This window comes from Capra hircus, chromosome 15 (genome assembly GCF_001704415.2).
Source record: "Capra hircus breed San Clemente chromosome 15, ASM170441v1, whole genome shotgun sequence".
Lineage (NCBI taxonomy): Eukaryota > Metazoa > Chordata > Mammalia > Artiodactyla > Bovidae > Capra > Capra hircus.
The window spans coordinates 20,773,034-20,800,406 of NC_030822.1; the positions used below are offsets into that span (position 1 = coordinate 20,773,034).

Genomic DNA, 27,373 nt, shown 5'->3' on the forward strand with positions numbered 1-27,373 from the left:
TACAAAAAATATATACTTAGATTTAGATCTTATATTAGTCTGAGTTTTAAGCCAGGTGATCCTACGAAATAAGTAAGATAAGAAAGAGTAACCAGCTGTAAAATATTTTTCTGAGTCCTCTGGAACAGTTCTTTTAGTCTTTATCCAGTATATATCCTGTTTCCCCAGTTTCTTGCTTCAGGGAGATGAGACTAAGCCAGTCATCAAGACTCAAGTGTATTGTTACTTGGTTCTCAGCCTTGAGAGGTAACGAAATTTGGTCCAGAAACTAGATAATAGTGTTTGGTGTAGGAAGAATTGATAAGCATAAAGCATTTGACATGTTTAGAAGTGTATTTGGATCAATATACCAAAATAAGTTATATTTTGATATCTCTAATTATAGGTATTAGCTGATAATCCATATGTACTTAATGAATAGAGCTGAATTTACACTAGTAAAGCCATGTCTTGCTTCAGTCTTATCTTTTGGACCTTTTGCTGTGGATTGCTCTGTGGCATATCATCTCTTAGGCATGTCATCCTGGATCCATATTTATTTATGAAAGTCATAATCCATATGATAATATGACTATAAGTCGGTGAAAACTGACTTTTCGCATGCTTCTTAGGAATTATCCTTCCTTTATATTCAATTTTATATATATGAAATTAAACCAGCAGATCTTCACAAATGAACTTTTTGTGTTCTGGAAAGTTGAGGAGAGTCATCTGAAACTCATTACATGTTTACTCATGGAAAAGTCAGATATCAGGATGATAAAAGCAAATTATCAGTAAAAAGTGTTGAGACCCTATTGTTTGGTAGCCCAATTTAATATTTTTACTGGCTAAGCTTTTCAACTGTATTATCATTTGTGTCTGATGCCCTCCCAGATTTTATTCTACAGAGCAGGCCCAACTAGTACATTTTATGGAATCAGAGTGGGAATTTTCATTGCTCTCAACTCCTTTCTGCTGATATTCTTTGTCTCCTCTTGGTCCACATGTCAAGTTGATCCTTTGTATAGCTCAGCCAGTCCTTCTTTCCACTTCTCACATACCGCCAACCAACATACTTACTTACTTGACTTTTGGCCAAAGTCTCCCTTTCTTTCTTTAGAAGATTTGGTTTAGAAATTTTGCATATTTTTACTGTGACACAGAATAGCTAGCTGTATCTGAGTTTATAGGAAACTGGGCTGTCAAACCACAGAATTGAAGGCAAATCAACAGCTGAGGAAACAAATAGTCTTAAATTGTAAATCATAAATAGCTGTATCTTCTCTAGTTCCCTTGCTCCTTGAAAACCTGGTTCATTTCCCCACACATACACTTGATCTTCTTTACAGTCTCCCTTTCTAACCAAATAGCAGCTATTCTTTACACTCTTCAAGTTCCAATGTTTTTATTTATATTTAAATACCACTTATGTTTTGATAAATATTACTTATCATTTAGTCATAGAGGATCCTTTTAAGTCGTTCACAAAGCATTCCCACTTTCCCTCTCAGAATTTCTGTCTAAAATGGGTTCATACCTTGTATCATCAGTACAACAGGCTTCCCAGCTGGCACTGATGGTAAAAAACCCACCTGCCAGTGCAGGAGATGGTAAAAGATGTGGATTCGATCCCCAGGGTTGGAAAGATCCCCTGGAGGAAAGCAGGGCAACCAATCCAATATTTTTGCCTGGAGAATCTCATGGACAGAGGAGCCTGGTGGGCTACAGTCCATAGAGTCGCAAAGAGTAGGACATGACTGAAGTGACTTAGCTGGAGAAGGAAATGGCAGCTTACTCCAGTATTCTTGCCTGGAGAATACCATGGACAGAGGAGCCTGGTGGGCTATAGTCCATAGGGTAGCAAAGAGTCAGACACAGACTGAAGCGACTTAGTATGCACTCATGCACAAAGTGACTTAGCATGCATACACACCAGTACAATGTCACTCAACTGAAGCAACAAGTCATTTAATTCCCTAGGGAAATGAAAGGTCAGCAAGTTGGAAAGAGAACTAAGGAAAAAAGTTTCTTTTAATTTCAGAAATTTCAGTGATCTGATAGAGTTAAAACATAAAGGAGGCCAAGATTCCTGCCTAGTCATTAGAAAAGACATTGACTCAGTCCTGAAATTGGCCCGCAAGAGAGAGGAGATATGTCAGCATCTATTGGCTTAGCTTTAGACACAATATTTGAATTACTTTCTTCCTAAGCCATTTACCCCTGCACTAGATTGGAGAATAGACTAAAGAGGTTTACAACACTTAAATAGATTACCCTGTTTACTTATTACTTGATAATGTGACCTGCCAGTCTATCAGAAAATGATATTAAGGTGAACCCTTGTGTTAACCTCATATTTGGCACCCTGCCTAGAAGGCGATCTTTCAGATTTTATAAATTTTCCAAGAGAATGTTCCATAATAGTTGTTATTGAAACAAATTGGAAGTAAACATTTATGTAATCAGATTTGAAGGATTTGTTTCCCACTGAATTGAGCAGCTTTCCTGTTCTGTTTTGATTGGTTTACCAAACCTTGCAGTAGATTCCAAACTTCACATGATGGTTTTTAGAACCACTTCTCTCTCTGGCTCTAGAAAATGTATCCTATCCCTCTTAAACTGGAAGTATAAAATCCAGAACACAAAATCAATATACTTCTGTGTCTTCTGTGGTACCTGTAAACCAGAAGTGGTATTTTAATAAAAAGAGAAAACTAAAAAGGAAAGAACTTCTTAAATTCCAATGTAGCACACAGACGCAAAGATTTTCAAACCATTTGTTCAAGTAGTAGCTCATGGGTCAGCACTAACTTTTGAGGTTTCTTTGTGATCAGCTGGGCATTCCGTTTTCCATGGTCAAGTGCTCCATTTAACGTAATGAATAATAAACTTATGCAAAATAAAGGGAAATTTCATGCATGGGAGGTAAAGAAGTTTATGTAATTTTATCCTTACGTAAAGAACTGACTGCTAAAGTAACATGGAAAGGAAAGGAGTTTTTTTCCTGCTTTCATTTTGGAACATTGACTTACAAACCTTAAGACTGCCCATGTAGCGTTCAAAAACATTTTTGAGCCTGCTCCATTCTATGTGATAATCTTTCATTTCTAAAGAATTAGGTGTTCCTCTCTCTAAATGGGGAGCTAAAGCAAAGGTTGAATTCTTTTCCTATAAAATATGCATATTTATGAAAAAAAGTGTATACATTTGAAAAACTGCATGTATTTTTGTGCTCCTATTTACTTGTTACTATGGCAACCACCAGACTGCCTAGTATTTATGTTGTCTAAGATTCAGAGTGCCTTTTCAAAAAAATAAATATGCCAGAGCCGTGTATTGTATTTACTTTGGTGTTTAGAAAAATATTTATTCTAATGCATATTTTTTAAGAAAAATAGCAATAAATAGTGTAAACTTCAGCCTAGCTTAAATAGTACCTTTTCCTGTAGTATGTTTTTGAAATCAAAACAATTACATTTTTCTTTTCCTTGTTATAAAAATCAGAATGAAGAATAGAAATAATGAATTTTCAAAACTTATGAATCAATCTTGAAAGGTACTCTCTTGATTTTTTTCTTATTTTTATAACAATATTTTGATTCACACCAAATTTCTGAAAATATAAAACATGAATACAGACAAAAATACTTAATGCTAGCTATATAAATCAGAAAATGTGAATAGTTGGCATTTCTGATCACAGATGGTTCTTTATGAATAAAAGATTTATATTTTGTACTTGAAAGGCACGGTTGCTATGATTTTTCTTGCTTTAATTATTTAAATTGTTTTCTGACATGTGTGATACATAAATATAATTTCTTAATGTTAAACATCAGAATGGAAATTATGAAGCATAAAATGAGACATGTTTCATGTCACGTATTACCTGTTAAGAAAAACTGCAATACAACATTTAAGTACAACAGAATAGTGAGCATATTGTCTCTGATACTTGTAAACAGGATGGATCTGCAGTTTCACAGTTTATGTTGACAGTATCTTTGTGGGAAATGTAATTATCAAATGAATTATAACATGTCCTAGCATTAAGATTATTAATAGTAATTTTAATTGCCTTTTTCAAGATAATTGGATATGTTATCATAAGTATATGGGAAAGAGGGCATTGGGCTAATTAGATATTTTGAACTCAGTTATCTTTAAACGATCTGAAAGTTTAACATATATCCTATATTTCAGGAATTTCTTCTTTTAATTAAATGTTTTCCTAAGTAGAATTAAAATAATTTGTAGTTCATAAAATCTCACTGATTATCCCTTGGTATTCCTCCTTAAGTATTGGTATCATAAAAAGTTCAAATAATGGTATTTATTTGATATTTATTTGAGGTAGGGATGACTTATAACATTATATTAGTTTTAGTGATGCAAAATTTTTATAGATTATGCTTCATTTAGAGTTGTTAGAAAATATTGGTTATGGGCCCTGGGCTGTACAATCTATCCTGTAGCTTATTTATTTTATACACAGTAGTTTATTCCCTGTCCTTATCTTATCCCCGATCCCTTCCATCTCTCCATTGGTAACACTAGTTTGTTCTCTATATCTGTGAGTCTCTTTCTGTTTTGTTATATCCATTCATTTGTTTTATATTTTAGATTTGACCTACAAGTGGTAACATACAGTATTTGTCTTTCTTTGTCTGACTTATTTCACTACACATAATACTCTCCAGGTCCATCCATAAAATCTCACTGATTATTCTGATATTCCTCCTTGGGTAATGGTCTGATGAAAACTTTATATAATGGTAATTATTGAATTAAATTTTCACTACCAGTTAGAAAATTATTGTTAAATTGGTAAGGCTAAGAAATAATATTTTGTTCCAGTAATGAGTGCTGTTAGATTGGCTTTCACATACTATTTCTCTAGTTTTAGAAATTGGTAGAAATCCTCAAAAGCAATTCACCTTGGAGATACACATTAGCAGCTTTAAAATTGTTCAACTACTATAATCTGGAAATTTAACTGCTGCAACTTCTTAAGGAACTATTCAGTTGTATGGTCAAAGATGTGAACAAAAATCAGAGCTTTATTTGTGATAAGAAGTATTTGGAACAACCAACTAAGATGTTAAACAAATAATTAAAATATCATGTTCTCAACAAATATTTAATAACATCGGAATATTCTCATTAGGTGAACATAGCTGTATATGAACTGGATTCTAATACAGTCAAATTTTTGTTTAAAGAGAAGTCTATATCTCTGTAAAGTCATTGACAAAAATCAGAAAACAAATACTGAAAAGTTATAATGGTGGCTAACTCCCAAGGGTAGGAGATTGTAAGGAATTTTATTTTCTATACTTCTCTTTCCAATTTTAATGTGGGGATTTCTGTAATAACTACAGTTATCATCATTCAAATTGTTTTTAATATAAAAAGTTAATTAAAATTGAGTACATTAATTATAATAAAAATTCAGCTAGTGAAGGAGCAATACTGTCTCATTCAACACTGAATTCATTGTCTCTTTTTTTTTAACTCTGGAAATAGTTGGTGCTTAACAAATATTTGATGATTGAATGAATAGATGATAGGATCAGGAATTAGAAAAGTAGCATTAGGGAAAACATATTTGGAAGGCCACCAGGATGCCTTGTTTATATTTTATTTATCATAACAATAGTGATAATAATATGATAAGAATTTACAAGAACTGCTCTACTAACCATATTTCTGATAGCCTTCTGTTCAGTTAGGTCGCTTAGTCGTGTCCAACTCTTTTGCGACCCCATGGACTGCAGTATGCCAGGCTTCCCTGTCCATCACCAACTCCTGGAGCTTACTCAAACTCATGTCCATTGAGTCGGTGATGCCATCCAACCATCTCATCCTCTGTCATCCCCTTTTCCTCCTGCCTTCAATCTTTCCCAGCATCAGGGTCTTTTCTAAGAACTTAGTTCTTTGCATCTGGTGGCCACAGTATTGGGGTTTCAGCTTCAACATTAGTCCTTGCAATGAATATTCAGACTGATTTCCTTTAGGATTGACTGGGTGGATCTCCTTGCCAACCAAGGGACTCTCAAGAGTCTTCAACACCACAGTTCAAAAGCATCAATTCTTAAGTGCTCAGCTTTCCTTATAGTCCAACTCTAACATCCATGCACTACTACTGGAAAAACCATAGCTTTGACTAGATGGACTTTTGGCAAAGTAATGTCTCTGCTTTTTAATATGCTGTCTAGGTTGGTCATAGCTTTTTTTCCAAGGAGCAGGTGTCTTTTAATTTCATGGCTGCAGTCACCATCTGCAGTGATCAAATGAGATATCTGAAAGGGTGGCCTTCCAGGTGTCTCCTATTAAGCTTGAGTATAGCAGCAACTTACATGATCTCCTGAACCAAGGTCATTATCTACATTGATAATATCTTATAGATCTGAGGGTGCAACAGCAGGATGTAATGGCTTCTACTGTGGTTTGGAGACATTGTTTCAGCTTTGGAGGGAGACTAATGGCAACTAGCCTCATCTCACACACTAGCAAAGTAATACTCAAAATCCTCCAAGCCAGACTTCAACAGTATGTGAACTGAGAACTTCCAGATGTTCAAGCTGGATTTAGAAAAGGCAGAGGAACCAGAGAACAAATTGCCAACAGCCATTGGATCTTAGAAAAGGCAGGAGAGTTTCAGAAAAACATCTACTTCTGCTTTATTGACTACGCCAAAGCCTTAGACTGTGTGGATCACAAGAAACTGTGGAAAATTCTTAGAGATGGGAATGCCAGACCACATTACCTGCCTCCTGAGAAGTCTGTATGCAGGTCAAGAAGCAACAGTTAGAACCAGACATGGAACAACGAACTGGTTCCAAACTGGGAAAGGAGTACATCAAGGCTGTATATTGTCACCCTGCTTATTTAATTTATATGCAGAGTGCATCATGCAAAATGCAGGGCTGGATGAAGCACAAGCTGGAATCAAGATTTCTGGGAGAAATATCAGTAACCTAAAATACACAGATGACACCACCCTTAAGGGAGAAAGTGAAAAAGAATTAAAGAACCTCTTGATGAAAGTGAAAGGGGGGAGTGAAAAAGCTGGCTTAAAACTCAACTTTCAAAAGACTAAGATCATAGCATCTGGTCCCATCACTTCATGGCAAACAGATGGGGAAACAATGGAACAGTGAGAGACTATTTTCTTGGGCTCTAAAATCACTGCAGCTAGTGACTGCAGCCATGAAATTAATAGACGCTTGTTTCTTAGAAGAAGAGCTATGACAGATCTGGACAGCATATTAAAAAGCAGAGACATTCTTTGCTGATAAAGGTCCGTCTAGAGAAGGCAGTGTCACCCCACTCCAGTACTCTTGCCTGGAAAATCCCCTGGATGGAGGAGCCTGGTAGGCTGCAGTCCATGGGGTCGCTAAGAGTCGGACACAACTGAGTGACTTCACTTTCACTTTTCACTTTCGTGCATTGGAGAAGGAAATGGCAACCCACTCCAGTGTTCTTGCCTGGAGAATCCCAGGGATGGGGGAGCCTGGTGGGCTGCCATCTATTGGGTCGCACAGAGTCGGACATGACTGAAGCGACTTAGCAGTAGCAGCAGTCAAAGCTATGGTTTTTCTAGTAGTCATGTATGAATGTGAGAGTTGGACTATGAAGAAAACTGAGCACCGAAGAATTGATGCTTTTGAACTGTGTTGTTGGAGAAGACTCCTGAGAGTCCCTTGGACTGCAAGGAGATCAAACCAGTCAATCCTAAAGGAAATTAGTCCTGAATATTCATTGGAAGGACCGATGCTGAAACTGAAACTTCAATACTTTGGCCACCTGATGTGAAGAACTGACCTCTTAGAAAAGACTCTGATGCCTGGAAAGATTGAAGGCAGGAGGAGAAGGAGATGACAGAGGATGAGATGGTTGGATGGCATCACCGACTTGATGGACATGAGTTTGAGCAAGCTCCGGGAGGAGGTGATGGACAGGGAAGCCTGGCATGCTGCAGTCCATGGGGTCGCAAAGAGTCGGACACTGACTGAGTGACTGAACTAAATTGAATGGCAATTAAATCAGTATGGCCAAATCAGAGAGCAGGAAACATGAAACATTGCTGCTGGAATAGTACATTACTCCTCAATAGATAGATACATTCTGACTTGGAGCAATATGGCTAAAAAGTCTGCCTTAAGGATTTCCAAATAGGTGTTACTTAGGACTGGTCTTTAGTAGCTACCTCTGACTCTTCTCCCATCAAATATGTACTGGTTCTCTGTGCTGGAAACTGCAGAACAATGACCTTCTGAAGTCTTCTCTAAAAACTGGACTTATTCTTTTAGAGCAGTTTAAGATTACAGCAAAACTGAGGGAAAGGTACAGAGATTTATCAAGTAACCCCTACCCATGACCTGTACATAGCCTCCTCCTTTATAAATATGCACCAGGAGAGTGGTACATTTATTACAATTGATAAACTTATATTGACATATCATAATCATTAAGAGTCTATAGTTTACATTAGGGTTCATTCATGGTGTTCAATTCTATGGTTTAGACAAATGTATAATGGCATGTACCTGTCAATTATGGTATTATACAGAGTATTTTTCATAGAAATCTCATGCTCCATGTATTCATTTCTGTCACCACACCTCCGACCCCTGGCAATTACTGTTTTTTTAAGGTCTCCACAGTTTTGCCATTTGCTATTTGACATTTCCAGAATGTCAGTAGTTGGAATCATATGGTGCATCTTTCACTTGAATACTCATTTAAGATCCCTCCGTATCTTTTCATGGCATCATAGCTCATTTTGTTTTTTTTTTTTTAGTGCTGAATAATATTTCATTACCTAGATAGACCATAGTTTGCTTATCTGTTCACCTACTGAACGACATCTTGGTTGCTTCCAAGTTTTGGCAGTTATGAAGAAAGCTGCTATAAACATCCAAGTGCAGCCTTCTGTGTGGACTTAAGTTTTCACATTATTTAGATAAATATCAAGAAGCATGATTTCTGAGTCATTATGGTAAGAGTGTGTTTAGTTTTGTAAGAAACCACCCAGCTCTTCCAGTGTGGCTGGACTGTTTTGCATTCCCACCAACAGTGAAGGACAGTTCCTGTTGCTTCGCAGGATTTTGGCCGTTCTAACAGGTGTGCAGTGGTATCTCGGTGTCATTTTAATGCGCATCTGCCTGCTGATAGATAATGTGAAGCACCTTGTCATGTCCTTATTTGCCATCTGTATGTTTTCTTTGCTCAGGTTTCTGTGAAGGTCTTTGGCCCATTTTTAAATCAGGCTGTTTGTTTTCTTATTGTTGAGTTCTAAGAGTTCTTTGTAAATTTTGGATGATATTCATTTATCAGACATGTCTGGTTGCAAATATTTTCTCCCAGTATGTGACTCTTCTTCTTTTCTTTTGTCTTTCACAGAGCAGAAGTTTTTAATTTTAATGAAATGTGGTGGATTGGTTATTTCTTTCATGGATCATGCCTTGGTGTTGTATCTAAGAAGTCATTGACATACCCAAGGTCATCTAGGTTATCTTCTGTGTTATCTTGTAAGAGTGTTATAGTTCTGTTTTACATTTAGTTTTGTGATTCATTTTGAGCTAATTTATGTGAAGGGTATGAGGTCTGTGTTTAGATTCTCTCTCTCTCATTTTTTTTTTTTTTAATGCATGTGTATGGGCCACTGTTCCGGAACAATTAGTTGAAAAGACTATCTTTGTGCCATTGTTCTCCTTTGTCAAACTTTATGTGGGTCTATTTCTGGGCTTTTGTAGTTTTCCTCATATAGATCTTATAAATATTTTGTTAGATTTATACCTCAGTATTTAATTTTTTTTTTGAGTAGTGGGCAAATGTTTCTAATTTCAAATTCTCCTTGTTTGCAATTAACTTTTGTATATTAACCTTGTATCTTGCAACCAGGCTGTAATTGTAAAAAAAAAAAAAAAAACCCTACAGCCTTTTCAGATGATGGCAGTCCCACATTTCTTGTCTTTTCTTGTTTTCTTGTGTGGTTCTTTCACTGCTCTCAGTATATCTAGCCTACTATTATAGAAGGCACCATATAATGTGAGTTTGAATATTCAATTCAGCTGTATAAGATTTAAAAAATGATATAATGAAACAGAAGAAATGTTGAGCATAGGTAGTAAGTAAGCTAATAGCTTATGAAGTACAGATGGGATTCATAGACTATTAAGTATAGATATGTGAGACTTCCCTGGTGGTCTTGTGGTTAAGAATCCTTGCTTCCACTGCAGGGCACATGGTTCAATCCCTGGTTGGGAACTAAGATCTTTCATCCATGCCAAAAAATTATAGATATGTATAAGTCAGTAGTTAAGAAAGAAAGGCAGGATTCATAATATGTGCTAAATGTTACATAGTAATCAAGTTCAGTTCAGTTGCACAGTCTTGTCCGACTCTTTGCGACCCCATGAATCGCAGCACGCCAGGCCTCCCTGTCCATCACCAACTTCCAGAGTTCACTCAGATTCACGTCCATCAAGTCAGTGATGCCATCCAGCCATCTCATCCTCTGTCGTCCCCTTCTCCGCCTGCCCCCAATCCCTCCCAGCATCAGAGTCTTTTCCAATGAGTGACCTCTTCGCATGAGGTGGCCAAAGTACTGGAGTTTTAGCTTTAGCATCAGTCCTTCCAATGAACACCCAGGACCGATCTCTTTCAGAATCGACTGGTTGAATCTCCTTGCAGTCCAAGGGGCTCTCAAGAGTCTTCTCCAATACCACAGTTCAAAAGCATCAATTCTTTGGTGCTCAGCCTTCTTCACAGTCCAACTCCCACATCCATACATGACTACTGGAGAAACCATAGCCTTGACTAGACGGAAGTTAGTAACCTATAAAACATGCCAAGATAAATAGACCAAATGACATATATGATAGAATAGACAAGTTTTATTCAACAGGGAGGCAGCCTAAGTCATGACCTTGCCAATTCAGGGCTGATTGTGGTGTCATCCCTAACCTGCCCACCGCCCAATAACATCAAATATGGTCCCATTTTGGCCCAAAGAGCTATGCCCAAGAAATACAAATAAAACCTGTAGCTCTTCACAAACTTAATTCGCAAGCTATAGCTTTGACGAGGCACAACTGCCTCTATGTCTCTCCCATTATTCCTTGGTACCTTCTGTCTGGGCCCCTGGCTCATATCCCTCTGGTTTCCATAGCACACCATCATGGGGAAGGCTGATATGGGCAGAAAGAACAAGGTTTGGACAGTGTGACTGGGGCAACTCATACCCTGTCTTAAGTATGTTGACTTGGCTGCTTTCTTTCCCCTTGCTTATCACTGTATGTTTTAAATTTTTTTTAGTAAATTGTGTGAATAGAGCATTTTAATTTGGGCTGTGAGCCCTCCTGGTTAGCTTGCTCAGTAATGTGTTCAGCAGCTACCCTTATATCAAGATAATTTTCCACTTGGCAGTACTCTTCACTTTGAACTTCAGTGATCCTCTCTCACAGCCTGAGATTTTAAGCAAATGCATCTGATCATCACTATCTGGCTGAGGACTAATAACAAGCTGTGAAAGAAGTGTTAAATTATGGTGATTCCATGGCAATCATAAGCACTTTGTCCACAATGAAGGAATTAAGAGGACCAGTCTCTCGCCTCTGGAATGGGCCCTTTGTAAGCAAACCCAGGAAAACTGAGCAAATCCCAGTTTACCTGGGAAGAAGAGTAGGAGGGTGTCTGTGTCAGCTCTGTCCTATTTACATTCTCTCCTTGCTCAAAGCCGAAGTCAGAGGTACTTAGTGGCTCTAATAGTGACCTTTAAATAGCTTTGCTTATATATTCCCATGCACATTTTTAAGTTGACATTTAAAATTTACCATTATAAGCTTAAATAGTTGGAAAAGATGTAATTTTTGGTGTACTATGAATGCTGACATTTTAAAATAAAACTATTACATTAGTCTTTTAAACATATCCAATAAAATATAAGTTCCATATGGTTTTTAAGAAACATTTTATGAACATTTTCAAACACAAAAGGAAAAATAATAAACTCCCATGTATTCTTTATCCAACATAAATAGCCGTTAACATCTGCCATTCTTATCTATACTCTATTTCACTTTTCTTCCTACAGTATTTTAGAGCAAACCTGAATAATACTTTGTTTAAAAACAGTTTGGTTTGTATCTCTAACAGATATTTATTATAACAATACCTTTTATCCATATCCAATAAAATAACCTTAATGCCAATAGTATCCAGTTTGTGTTCAGATATCACCAGTTGCCTCAAAAATGTCTGTCTTATTAAAGTTGGTTTGTTCAAATCAGGATCTAAACAAGATTTATACATTGTATTTGGTTGATACAATTCTTAAGTCTCTTTTCTTTTGTAACATTCTTCCCCTCCTCTTATTCTCTGTGCTATATCATTTAACATGTTTCTCTACCCTCCCCTATTTCTCACAAACTAGAAGTTAGATCTAAGAACTTGATTACTTCAGTGTTTGTAGCATGAATGAATGTTTTATAGATTTTCCTGTACTTATAATCTCACTGAACTCACATAAGGAGAAACAATTTCTGGTTATTTTACTTTAATGACATATTAATATGTTTCAGTGGCATAAATGATATCAGTCAGATTCATCTATTATAAATTTCCCATCACTCTTTATCTAATAATGACAAACATTACCTGGACAAACATTATCTGGACCCACTATTTCATTATGGTTTGCAATATGATGAGTTGCTAATTCTTTTATTCCATCTACATGTATTAACTATGAAAAAGAATTTTCTCTCATCATCTATTTGGTTATCCAGAATTATAGCCCACTATAGGAAATCCCATATATTGCAGGCTGCCAGGATCTTCTGTCCATGGAATTCTCCAGGCAAGAATACTGGAGTGGGTAGCTGCTATTCCCTTCTTCAGGGAATCTTCCCGACCTAGGGATCGAATCTGGGTCTCCTCCATTGCAGGCAGTTTCTTTACCTTATGAGCCACCAGGGAAGCCCTTTAGGAAATGAGAAAAACTATATTTATTATTTTTCAGAATAATAAATTAGTGCCCTAGCAAGCAACAAAGGTGAATGGTGAATCAATAAGGTTATAAAACTTTTCTTTCAGTATTATTAGGTAATCATGGATTTTTATACATTTAAGTTATGACCAAACTAGATAGCATATTATAAAACAGAGACATTACTTTGCCAACAAAGGTCCGTCTAGTCAAGGCTATGGTTTTTCCAGTGGTCATGTATGGATGTGAGAGTTGGACTGTGAAGAAAGCTGAGCACCAAAGAATTGATGCTTTTGAACTGTGGTGTTGGAGAAGACTCTTGAGAGTTGCTTGGACTGCAAGGAGATCCAACCAGTCCATTCTAAAGGAGATCGGTCCTGGGTGTTCATTGGAAGGACTGATGCTAAAGCTGAAACTCCAGTACTTTGGCCACCTCATGCAAAGAGTTGACTCATTGGAAAAGACCCTGATGCTGGGAGGGATTGGGAGCAGGAGGAGAAAGGGACGACAGAGGATGAGATGGCTGGATAGCATCACTGACTCGATGGACATGAGTTTGAGTGAACTCTGGGAGTTGATGATGGACAGGGAGGCCTGGCGTGCTTCGATTCATGGGGTCGCAAAGAGTTGGACATGACTGTGCGACTGAACTGAACTGAACTGAATGTTTCAGTCTTCTATGACTGAAGTAAAAGCCATGTGGCATGTGGGATCCTAGCTCTCCCAACCAGAGACTGAACCTGTGCCCCCTGCTGTGGAAGCCTGCAGTCTTAACCACCAGACCACCAGGGAAGTCTTGATCTTTTCCTTTTATTTTATTCAGCGTTCAGAGTGCCCCATCTTTACCCCGTGCCCCTTCAAATTGGCCCGCATGTCCCTTCGGCATGCCCCACTTGGCTTTAATAGCTTCCTTGTTTTCAGGCATGACAGTATGTCACATGTTCATGGCCTGAATGCTACTGGGATTTTAAAACAGTAAAAATATTAAGAAGCTCTTCTTCAACAGCTAAAAATGTTATATCTTTCTTATTTCTCCTTAAACTTATTTCCACTCAGTTCCTTTTTTTTAATTGAAGTATAGTTAATCTACAATACTGTGTTAATTTTAGGTATATAGCAAAATTATTCAGTTTTACATATATATGTATCAGTTCAGTTCAGTTCAGTCACTCAGTCGTGTCCGACTCTTTGGGACCCCATGAATTGCAGCACGCCAGGCCTCCCTGTCCATCACCAACTCCTGGAGTTCACTCAAACTCATGTCCATCGAGTCAGTGATGCCAGCCAGCCATCTCATCTTCTGTCGTCCCCTTCTCCGCATGCCCCCAATCCCTCCCAGCATCAGGGTCTTTTCCAATGAGTCAACTCTTTGCATGAGGTGTCCAAAGCACTGGAGTTTCAGCTTTAGCATCAGTCCTTCCAAAGAACACCCAGGACTGATCTCTTTTAGAATATACTGGTTGGATCTCCTTGCAGTCCAAGGGACTCTCAAGAGTCTTCTCCAACACCACAGTTCAAAAGCATCAGTTCTTCGACACTCAGCTTTCTTCACAGTCCAATTCTCACATCCGTACATGACTACTGGAAAAACCATAGCCTTGACTAGATGGACCTTTGTTGTCAAAGTAATGTCTCTGCTTTTTAATATGCTATTTAGGTTGGTCATAACTTTCTTTCAAAGGAGTGAGCGTCTTTTAATTACATGGCTGCAGTCACCATCTGCAGTGATTTTGGAGTCCCCCAAAAGAAAGTATGACACTGTTTCCACTGTTTCCCCTTCTATTTGCCATGAAGTGATATGTCTATACATTTTAGGAAGGCATATATATGGAGGCCAAAGACCTGGAAGTTGGTTTGCCTGAAACTATCCACACTTGTGTGCCCCTTGGAAAGTCTCCATGTCAGTTATTGGTACTCAGTGCCCTGACTTGAAGACTATCAAGCCTCTCCTCTTTAACAGCTGACACTTGGTACCTACTGTGTGCCAAGTGCATCGACTGTATAAAGTGGCTACTATTCTTAACCCCACTTTACAGATAATGAAACTGATGCACAGAGAGGTTATATGACTTGTCCAAAGTGTCACATCCAGTAAATGGGCAACAAGAAGGTAAACACAGACACTGTGGCTCCAGTGCCTGGGCTCATAACCACTGGGATTTTCAATGCTTTAAAACAAGAAAAAAAAAAAACAGTAGAAGAGCAGATCTAGGCATATGAGAGGAGAACTTTTGTTCATGTAAAATTGTTAATGGATGGGAAACAAAGAAAAATAATGTTTTTTTCAGTATATCAGTGAATAAACTCTAAATGTGTTAATAAAACATAAAGTATTGCCTTTTTCTGTTCCCTGCTAAAATACCATAGTACTTCGTGTCTATAAAATTAAAATTAACACATTTTTATTTCTTTAATTTCTAATTAACAATTTGTTCTCATTTAATTAGTAATGTGCTATAATGTTATCTGGAAACCTCTTATAGTCTGCATATTCTACTTAACCAGTTAAAACATTCTGCTTTTAGTGAGGATGACACTGTTTTTACAGTGATATTACAGAAGAAATATTGCATTTAATAATGGTAATGATTTCAAACTTACATAACTCATTCCACCTAAAAGCATCCAGAAAGTGTTTCACATGAAAAAAAGAAACTATAAACATCACTAAAATGATTACCTCTTTCAGTGAAGATTTTGATTGTAATATTCCCATTTACTGCAGAAAACTATTGCTATATTTTAAGAGGTATTTTTGAGTAGTTCCGTGAAATTTTTTATTTTTTTAATAATTGGATTATGTAATAAACATACCAGAATACTCAGGAGATTTTGTTCTGCAAGATGATTTACTTTCTATTCATAAGAATCTCTCTCATTTCTTCTTTCATCTGCTTTTGCGTCATTTTCAGTGGTGGAAGTTTACATTGTTCTTAAAACTAGCAAGCCTAGAAAAGAGAGCACTAAACTCTGACTTAGCAACCCCTGTGTCTGGGGAAGGTACTTGGATTGTCTTGCCTCGGACACACTTCCAGGAAAGCATGGCCACATAGTTCCCAACAGAATCAAGAGGAAGGTAGCTTCCAAAAAGTTAAAGAGAAAAGGCACTGTGGTGTACTTTTCAATAACATATTCCTCATGTTATTTGTGTAATTAACGATGTTTTCAGTTCAGTTCAGTTCAGTCGCTCAGTCATGTCCAACTCTTTGCAACCTGATGAACCACAGCACGCCAGGCCCTCCTGTCCGTCAGCAACTCCCGGAGTTTACCCAAACTCATGTCCCTTGTGAAGAAGGAAATGGCAACCCACTTCAGTACTCTTGCCTAGAGAATTCTGTGGACAGAGGAACTTGGTGGGCTGCAGTCCATGGGGTTGCACAGGATCAGACATGACTGAAGTGACTTAGCACACATGCATGCATTGGAGAAGGAAATGGCAACCCACTCCAGTATTCTTGGCTGGAGAATCCCAGGGACAGAGGAGCCGGGTGGGATGCCATCTATGGGGTTGCACAGAGTCGGACACGACTGCAGCAACTTAGCAGCAGCAGCATGTCCGTGAGTCAGTGATGCCATCCAACCATCTCGTTCTCTGTGACTCCCTTCTCCTCCTGCCCTCAATCTTTCCCAGCATCAGGGTCTTTACAAATGAGTCATCAGGTGGCCAAAGTATTGGAGTTTGTTTCAGCATCAGTCCTTGCAATGAATATTCAGGACTGATCTCCTTTAAGATGGACTGGTTGGATCTCCTTGCAGTCCAAGGGACTCTCAAGAGTCTTCTCTAACACCGCAGTTCTAAATCATCAATTCTTTGACACTCAGCTTTCTTTATAGTCCAACTCTCACATTCATACATGACCACTGGAAAAACCATAGCCTTAACTAGATGGACCTTTGTTGGCAAAGCAATGTCTCTGCTCTTTAATATGCTATCTAGGTTGGTCATAACTTTCTTTCCAAGGAGTAAGCATCTTTTAATTTCATGGCTGTAATCACCATCTGCAGTGATTTTGGAGCCCCCCAAAAATAAAGTCAGCCACTGTTTCCACTGTTTCCCCATCTATTTGCCATGAAGTGATAGGACCAGATGCCATGATCTTAGTTTTCTGAATGTTGAGCCTTAAGCCAACTTTATCACTCTCCTCTTTCACCTTCATCAAGAGGCTCTTTAGTTCCTCTTCACTTTCTGCCATAAGGGTGGTGTCATCTGCATATCTGAAGTTATTGATATTTCTCCTGACAATCTTGATTCCAGCTTGTGCTTCTTCCAGTCCAGCATTTCTCATAATGTACTCTGCATATAAGTTAAATAAGCAGGGTGACAATATACAGCATTGATGTACTCCTTTTCCTGTTTGGAACCAGTCTGTTGTTCCATGTCCAGTTCTAACTGTTGCTTCCTGACCTGCATACAGGTTTCTCAAGAGGCAGGTCAGATGGTCTGGTATTCCCATCTCTTTCAGAATTTTCCACAGTTTATTGTGATCCACATAGTCAAAGGCTTTGGTATAGTCAATAAAGCAGAAATAAATGTGAACTCTCTTGCTCTTTTGATGATGTTGGCAATTTGATCTCTAGTTTCTCTAGCGATGTTTTAGCAAATAGCAAAATTAAAATACTTTGCAAAAAATTATCATTTTTTCTTAAATAGTATTGTACTTATCAAAGACTTAGATTCATGTTTTTGTCTTCCTTTAGGCTCTCATCTCTGCTCATTTCTAATGAGATTTCACGTTTAGCAACCACTACATAATGGGAGGTAAATTGTGATTAATGCCCAGCCTCAACTGATAATCCAGGAGGATTTTACATCTTACATTAAATAACATTCTTCCTCAGTTTGAGCTGAAAATGACAGAAGACCACGGAGTGGTACTTTCTCAGTCTCCTTTATCATCCTTGACTAAAGTCACAGACATATCACAGCAAAGCAATCCTGAAGACACCTTCAATGGGGATACCATTCAGTCAACTTACAAAGATATTTCAAAGGGCTTACCAAGGTAAGAAGCAGCAACTTAAACTTTTTTATTACTTATTATTTCAGCAGCTTATACGATTCTGATGGGGATAAAAGTGCTTTAAAGGGTTAGCTCTTTTATGTAAATTCTCTGTATATAGTAAAGACTGTATTGATAAAAATTTGGAGATGTGATGGGCTGCCAAGATTGTTGCCTAGGTTAGAAGCCATCCATTTGCTTGTTTGTTTGTTTTTCTATTTTATGGGAATGAAAAAGATAGATGATGCAATAAACATAAATTATTCCTAGAGCCTGACTTGGACAGGTAGGATAGCGATGATAACAGTAATGGCAAGGCAGGCAGTATTTGCTATTTGCCAGTCACCATGCTCGGAGAAGGCAATGGCAACCTGCTCCAGTACTCTTCCTGGAGAGTCCCAGGGACAGAGGAGCCTGGTGGGCTGCCATCTATGGGGTCACACACAGTTGGACACGACTGAAGTGACACAGCAGCAGCAGCAGTCACCATGCTAAGTGCTTAACCTGTGTTATATTTATTTAGTTCTCAAAACAACTTTGAGAGGAATGTAAGGCAGACAATAGTTTAGTCATCTCCATTTTATATATGAGGAAACAAAGACCTAGAGAGGTTAATTAATATCACACAGCTGGTAGGTAAAGAAAGTGTGTTAGTTGTTCAGTCCTGTCTGATTCTTTGCAACCCCATGGACTGTAGCCTGCCAGGCTCCTCTGTTCATGGGATTCTCCAGGCAGGAATACTGGAGTGGGTTGCCATTTCCTTCTCCAGGGGATCTTCCTGACCCAGGTATTGGACCCAGGTCTCCCTCATTGCAGGCAGATTCTTTAGAGTCTGAGCCACCAGGGTAAGTAGAGAAGGTAGTTTGAACCCAGATAGCTCTAACTCCACAGATAAAACTCTTAACTACAGTACTCTACCACACTTCACAGAAATATAAAGCAGAGGAGACAGAGATATTTTTCCTGTGTTTTTTTTTTTTCTCAATTAGAAAGTGAAAGAACAGAGACTTTCCGGGTAGTCCAGTGGCTAAGACCCCATGCTCCCAGTGCAGGGGGTTTGAGTTCAATCCCTGGTCAGGGAACTCGATCCCACTTGCTGCAATTTAGAAAAGAAATGTCCCACCATAAATAAGACCTGGTGCAGCCAAATAAATAAATATTAAAAAAATAAAAAAGAAAGTGAAAGAACAAAAATGTATCTGTCAGGTATTGATAAACTGTTGTCTGGCTAAATGTGATGCCATAGTTTTTATATTTAAAAGGAAATATAGATTATGAAACTATTGAAGAAAGTATTCTTAAATTAGGGATTGTGTTAATCTCCTTAGATATGATATCTCCTATTTATATCTTTGAAGAGTTTGATTTTCTTTTTAATCTGTCACTAAGTTTTTAGGTGAAAGTGAAATATCGATTTTCAGCTAACCTTTGTTTTGCCTTATTCCTCTAAGTTATGAGTGCATGTTAGCAATGTTTGAGATCACTGATGCAGTGTGCTAGCTACATGGCTAGATGGTTTTTAGGAAATCATTACCCAGTGCTTATATTGTAGAGACATAGGTTTCTCACGATAGTGTTCCTCCCAATAAGACAATGGAAAAAAAATTTCTAAATAGGATTTTTAAGTAGTCCTTTATACAATTGCCAATGCTAATGTGTGTTTGCACATTTAAAAATTGCCTTTAGAATTTATTTTTACCAAGTTCCCTTTCCAAAATAGTAATAGGTTTACTTTTTATTCTGTCTTTTGTGATATCTTTTATAGAACTTGTAATTTTATTTATTCAGTTTCTTTCTATTCTTTATCTGAGTCTCTAAATTTTTTTTTTATTTGCCCTTTTTATTTTGATATGCCAGTCTTTGTTTTTCATATTACACTTTTCCTACCACCTTTTTTTAATAGTTTGTTTCATTGTACTTCTATTTCTTTGTCTGGATCCTAACTTCTTTTCTGTCACCATTGTCTGTTACCATCAACTTTGAATATGATATACCTGGAAGTAACCCTCTTCTTGACAATTGAATAGAAAATCAAAGACAATGCCCAGAGGCCCTTTACTTTTATGAAAAGAAAATGATCAATTTCAACCTGAAGGGTCAAGTTCATAAAGGCTAATGGTAACTAAGATCCATTGGCAGTTATATGATTATCAGAGAGAGGCAGTTTTCTCTATGAGTAAAGACGTTTCCCCTCAGTTGAGGTTAAAACTTCTTTTGTCTCATCCTTTTTTCCCTTGCCACCTTTATTCCACCATATTTTTGATCTTTTATGAGAAATAATTATTAAAGTATAGTCAATTTGTTGTTCCTTTACTTATATAACAGAGACTGTGCTTTTCTTCACTATTTAACACATTGTACGTTTTTACAATACCTGCCCACATTAAATCCATTCCTTGTAACCATGCAGTGATGAATCACATTATTCTTATGTTATTATCTGTGGTATTAGTTTACTTTTTACTACATTTACCTTATCCTTCTTTTCTCTCTTTCTTGTGTTCTTACAATGGTTTGCCTCTGTCACTCTACGTTATATTTGTTTGTAACAAAGGAAAAACTGCTGTGTCAGGAGCCTTTCCCCCCAAAAGAAAACTAATCATCAATAGTGTGAGTTAAATATATCATGCCCAAGAAGGACTGATCCTCCCATTTTATGACTTGGCCCCAAAAGGTCAGATGACTGGAGAAGTCTACCTTCATTCTTGTGGTTACTTCAAGGAAAGCAAATGATAGGGAACTTTTCCTACCCAGCTGTAGTCTGATGCATTCCCAGGTGACCTGGTACAGGGTATCAACCTTTGAAGCATGAAGCAGAATCAATTATTTATTGGTAATAGGTATCTAGGGGCAGTTCTGCTTTATTTGTGGAAGGTGTCTCTGAATGCTTAAAGTGGACAATCTCCAAATTAAAATTGCATTTTTGAAAAGATTTTTTTATGTAGACCATTTTTAAAGTCTTCATTGAATTAGTTTATGGTATTGCTTCTGTTTTATGTCTTGCTGTTTTGGCTGTGAGGCTTGTGGGATCTTAACTCCCCAACCAAGGATTTAACCTGCACCTCCCGCATTGGAAAGTGAAGTCTTAAAAACTGGACTGCCAGGGAAGTCCCAAAATTGTATATCACAAAACTAACAGAATGGTCTACACAATTAATATCTCTTTCTATCCCACATATATTTTAGTAATTTTTAGCTGATGCTCATCTAAGAATGTAATTTCATGATTTTTATAACAGAATGTTGTAGTGTTGTTTTTTTTTTTAATCCGGGTTGCAGCTGAGTGTAATATCAACTCTTTTAGTTCCCCAGAGGACAAATTATTGTTAGTACATTATATTAGGACTTAAATCAGTTTTATAAGTGAATTGCCAACAATTTCTTATTATAGATTATCAGGTTGCTGATTCACAGACAAATCTTGCTTTCGAGGAAACTAATAGTGCTTAATCTAGTTACTCACTTTTTTATGTCATTTTAGTTATCTTGGCTATTTTGTTTGTTTGTTTGTTTAATTTTTATTTTTACTTTATTTTACTTTACAATGCTGTATTGGTTTTGCCATACATTGACATGAATCCACCATGGGTGTACATGCGTTCCCAAACATGAACCCCCCTCCCACCTCCCTCCCTATAACATCTCTCTGGGTCATCCCCGTGCACCTATCTTGGCTATTTTGAATTGGAATGAGTCTTAGGCTCTTTCTGAAATATAAGTATTTGGTTATGTCACCTTTTCTAGGGACAGCAAAGCACCAGCAAAGCAACACCTCCACTGTTTTCAACCTCCATTGCCCAACAAATTACACTTTTCCTAATTCAAAACTTTTGTCAGATTTTTCCTTAAAGTCTTAAAAAAAAAACTCTGCAGATTCAAACATTAATATATTGGTGGTGGTGGTTTAATCGCTAAGTCGTGTCCGACTCTTGAGACCCCATAGACTGTAGCCCACCAGGCTCCTCTGTCCATGGGATTCTCCTGGCAAGAATACTGGAGTGGGTTGCCATTTCCTTTTCCAGGGGATCTTCCCAACCTAGGAATCAAACCCAGGTCTCCTGCATTGCAGGCAAATTCTTTACTGACTGAGCTATACTTTAAAAATGTTAAAAGACTGTATCGTTTCTTTTTAAAAATTTGCATTTCCTCTGGAAAATCCTTATATTTCTATAATCTCCCCAATTTTAGATTTAAGATATACTTTATTTTTATTCCTTTGTACTTCTGCACAAGCAGAACTAATATTCATTTTTTCTTTGAGTGGAATAATTTATGCCCTGATCCTGTACTCAGATGAGTCCTTTACAAATTGTATAAATTGTTTTTCTTTTTTACATTTCCTTCTACAAAAACAAAGAAAGTTCAATTTAACAAACAGTGAATATCTCCTTTAGGATATGTGTGTAATTTGAATATAATACATTAGTTATTATTCAGTAATTGAGCTACAAATAAAAATTGGGCTTATTGTATTATAAAATAATTGAAAATTGCTCTGCAGTCAAGGTATCTTTACCAATATTTCTAGGTCAAACTAGAATTATATTTTCTTCTGGTATTCAAAATAAAATTTGGCGGAAATTATTTACATTTATTATTGCCACTTCTATTATTCACTTTCCATGATGTTTAAATTACATTTTACCTAGTAATTATAGAAAGCTGTTTATGTCTTTAGAGGTTATTTGTTTCTTCAACTGGGGGAAAGGTAGAATGACAAGTAATGAAATCTTTGTGCTTTGTGTACTCCAGATTTTGTACAAGTTTCCATGCACCAAACATATGTGGGGTTACCTCTTTTATCTGTTGCATCCAGTATTTTAAGTTGGTGATTTCTTATTAAATGTACTTAAGGTCATTTTCCTTTATGTTTACATTTTCTTATTTGTATTTAATCTAATTAGAGAGTTTAATTATGGTTAAAATGATAATAGGAGATAGGATAAAGACAAGTTTTACAAATGACATTATTAAGGAAAAAAAAACCCATAACTCTTCAGGAAGGTTTAAATGCCATAGAAATATAAAGCGAGAAATATATGCTTGTCAAATATACAGTATAAATAAATAATTTAGATGAAAATGGTTGACTACATTTAACAAAGAGACTACCAAATAATGAGGGGCTAAAGAGTGGTTGTTAGATTTGATGTACTTCATTGTACATTGCAAGTAATTGCTATCCATAAAAATTCTATGGCTTCTGTATAAGAAAAAGAGACATTTTGACAGGCAACACTGGTATGAAGCGACAGCAAGCACAAATCCTTAGCAACTGTCATTATCCTGCTGTTGAATTCACATCCAAACTGTATGATAACTTAGACCTCCATGCTTGTTATTGAGCCATGATCTGTCAAAGTAGCCACACTTCCTACTTATGAACAGAATTAATAGCCACATGCAGATTTCTGCCATAGAAATCTAAACTCACCAAGGACGCTTTGTGTTTCAAAATCAGGGGAAAACCTCCATGTCATTCTATGCTTATGCTGAAATTTCTGGTGAAGTGTTCTTGATAAAATAAAAGTCACATTTTAAGGAGAATACCATATTAGTTTATATTTTGGCCCATCATAAAACATTCAAAATCAATAAAGATTTTGAATAAAGCTAAAAGTGAAGCAAATGTGATTAGAAAGTTCATTGTATAAGTTAGGCTACTATTAGCAGAGTAATGGGAAATTCAGCTGAAAGTGACTTTAAAACTGGACAGTCACTTTCTCATGTAACAAGAACTTCAGAAACAGGGCCAATTCTAGGGTTTGTTCAGTGCTTCAGCAGGAGTATCAAAGAACCTGACCCTTTATACCTTTCCCTGCACCACGGGAGAGATATTGCATCCTCACAATATTGGCTAGATCCTTGGGTCTGAATCCTCTTACTGGGAAGGCTCATCATATGCTCACCAGATGCTCACTAGACAATTTCTGACTAAAGAGGACAGGTATTTGATTACTTATATCTCTTTTTTATTAGTGCAAAAACCTTTCTCCAGAACGCTTCTCCTCATTTCTCATTGGCCAAAATTGGATCACAGGCTGCTTAAGTAACCCATGATGCAAGGGAAATGGAATTAGCATTACTGGTGACAGACCATTGAATATTTACTCACTGCAGCTATCAGGGGATGCCTTCCATGGACATATAAAGAGGGTGACTATTCAAACATAACTGAGGCTTTTCATCGAAGGAAAAATGGAGAAAGGACCCTTAGATAATCAGTGTTACATGACATAGTTTTGACTTTTGGCTTTATTATATTTTACTTTTTAAATTGTATATGTTTCTTATCAATGGAACTTTTGTGATACATTTTTTCATGATGTCATAATTATCAAAGAATAACTGTTGCATATCAATCATTAGTTGAGTTCCAGTGGCAGTAAAGAGATAAAACAAAGTTCTTACCCTTGCAGAACAGGATATGAAATCATCTGAAATCACATAATAAATCACAAAGTAAAGATATCAGTATGCAAAAAGTATATCAATTCTTGCACAGGACCTGGCAGAATGATTTGAAATAAGGAATGACTAGGATCTATTGGGGTTAATCCCTCACATATGTCGTATCAGCTTGTACAGATTTGTTGAGATTTTTCTCTATATCCTAACCCCTGAACTTCTTCATCTTAATAACCAAGACTTTTCCTTCACAGTACTAATCAGTCAGTTATTGTAAATTTATGTGCATGACTATGTATGACATTTCTCTTTTCCACTAGACAATTATTGTTATTATGGAAGGGGTTTTAGAAAATGTAAACACTGAGTTCAATTAATATTTATTAAATACTTACTGATTGAGGAACTTCCCTGGTGGTCCAGTGGCTAAGACTCCACGTTCCCAATTCAGGGGGGCCTGAGTTTGATTCCTGGTCAGAGAACTAGATCGCATGTACTGCAACTGAGTTCAGATGCTACAACTAAAGATACCACATGTTGCAGTGAACATCAAAGATCCCATGTGCTGCAACCAAGATCCAGTGCAGCCAGATAAATAAATAAGTATTTTTAAAAATACTAACTGAAAGATATACAATACTGAGTATAGATCAGCTGAGTGAATACCACTGGCAAAAAGACATACATGTAAGAACTGTGGAAGGCAATGTGCTGCAGTCATAGCTGAGAGATATTGTAGGGATATTACAGGGGAGCAGTGGGCTTCCCTGATGGCTCAGATGGTAAGGAATCCGCCTGCTAAGCAGGAGACACGGGTTAGATCCCTGGGTTGGGAAGATCCCCTGGAGAAGAAATGGCAACCTACTCTAGTATTCTTATCTGGGAAATCCCATGGACAGAGGAGCCAAGCAGGTCCCAAAAGAGTCAGACACAGCTTAGCAACTAAACAACAGCAGCAGCAAGCATGACGTTATTAGAAATTTTCTTCAAGTTGCTATAAAAAAAACCCACTAAGATTCACTGATGCTATTAAAATAGAGGAAATGAGAAGGAAGATTGCTCTTGCCAAAATTAAAATCCTACCATTAAGTGTTATCTGGTCTATTTATCTGCTTTTTCTCGACTCCTCCTCGGGCATATTTTTTTGTACTTTTAGACCTCACATCTTTACTTAGTTGTTGCTTTGTGAAACAAAAGTTGTAAATTAGATTTAATGGAAACCACAGAGAGTAAAGCATAATTAAATATTTGTGGTTCAGCTGGTAAAGAATCAGCCTGCAATGTGGGAGACCTGGGTTCGATCCCTGGTTAGGAAGATCCCCTGGAGAAGGGAATAGCTACCCATTCCAGTATTCTGTCCTGGAGAATTCTGTGGACTGTATAAGTATAGTCCATGGGGTCGCAAAGAGTTGGACACAACTGAGCAACTTTCACTGAGACATTAAGAGGGTTGTCAATTTCACAGTGTTTAAGATCCGTCCCTAATGATCTTTTTTACTGTAATAGAAAGCCTTTATGTATAGTATTATACTGTTTCAGAAAAGAATGAAAGCTTAGTTAATTTATTAATGTGCCTACCAGCTTTGTAGTTCTGTGATTTATCATATCTATTATATCATATGTAGAAATTGTGTAAAAGATTCAATAACCTAAAGTTTTTAACCAATAGTTTTTATCCATACTGTTAAATTTTGACATTTTTATTAATCTTACTATAAGCAAACATAGCATTCTTAAATACTTACATACTTTGCATACATATAGACTTACAAAGGCTTCCCAGGTAGCTCATTGGTTAAGAATCTGCCTGCCAGTAAAGGAGCTGCGGGACACTTGGGTTTGATCCCTGGGTCAGCAGGATTATCTGGAGTAGGAAATGACAACCCACTCCAGTATTCTTGCCTGGAAAATATCATGGACTGAGGAGCCTGGCAGGCTACAGTCCATGGGATCACAAAGGGTGGAACATGACTGAGTGACTAAGCATACATGCAGACTTATAAAACCACATTTATTTATTTATTATGACCAAATTTCTAAAGAATTATTCAAATTGTTAAAAGAAATAATCTTTTTCCAATAACTGACGTTAAACTAACTCAGAAATGATGAAGTCGATGTTGTTAATGGAAACATACCAGGATATTGGGATTCCCTGGTGGCTCAGTGGTAAAGAATCTGCCTGCCAATGCAGGAGACACAAGAGAGGAGGGTTCCATCCTGGGACAGGAAGATCCCCTGGAGGAGGGTATGCCAACCCACTCCAGTATTTTTGCCTGGAAAATCCCATGGACAGAGGAGCCTGGCAGGCTACAGTCCATGGATCGCAGAGTCAGTCCTGACTGAGCGCACACGTACATAAAATACCGGGATATTCTGATCCAAATGAATGCCTCCCCCATGTAAATGTCTAGTATTAGTCGCTCAGTCGTGTCCGACTCTTTGCGACGCCATGAACTGTAGCCCCCCAGGCTCCTCTGTCCATGGAATTCTCCAGGCAAGAAAACTGGAGTGGGTTGCCATTCCCTTCTCCAGGGGATCTTCCCAACTCAGGGATCAATCCCTGGTTTCCCGCACTGCAGGCAGATTCTTTACCAGCTGAGCCATCTGGGAAGCCTCCAACTAGAAAACAGAAAATGTCTACTTTAGGAAGTAGTAATTTATTCTAATGACAATGCCACTTCTCAAAGCACTTCCTTAAGTTCCTCTTTGGATTTGCCATCAGAAACAGTGGTAAATTCTTTTAAATAATCTCAGTTTTTAATGATGACAAAATTTAATCTTAAATAGTTGCACTTTAATCTTCTGGAAAAGAAAATTGGAGAAGGCAATGGCACCCCACTCCAGTACTCTTGCCTGGAAAACCCCATGGTCGGAGGAGCCTGATGTGCTGCAGTCCATGGAGTCCTGAACAGTCGGACACGACTGAGCAACTTCACTTTCACTTTTCACTTTCATGCACTGGAGAAGGAAATGGCAACCCACT

General features: G+C 37.4%; 1 protein-coding gene across 1 annotated transcript in view; it reads left to right on the plus strand.

The window, feature by feature from the left end:
* The window catches only part of DCDC1 (doublecortin domain containing 1), a 96,815-nt gene that overhangs the window by 11,574 nt on the left and 57,868 nt on the right, over positions 1–27,373 (plus strand). Inside the window, exon 2 of the mRNA XM_005709613.3 lies at positions 17,678–17,982. Within this exon, the coding sequence (XP_005709670.2) occupies positions 17,831–17,982 (152 nt within the window). The 5' untranslated portion in view covers positions 17,678–17,830. The remainder of the gene's footprint in view (positions 1–17,677; positions 17,983–27,373) is intronic.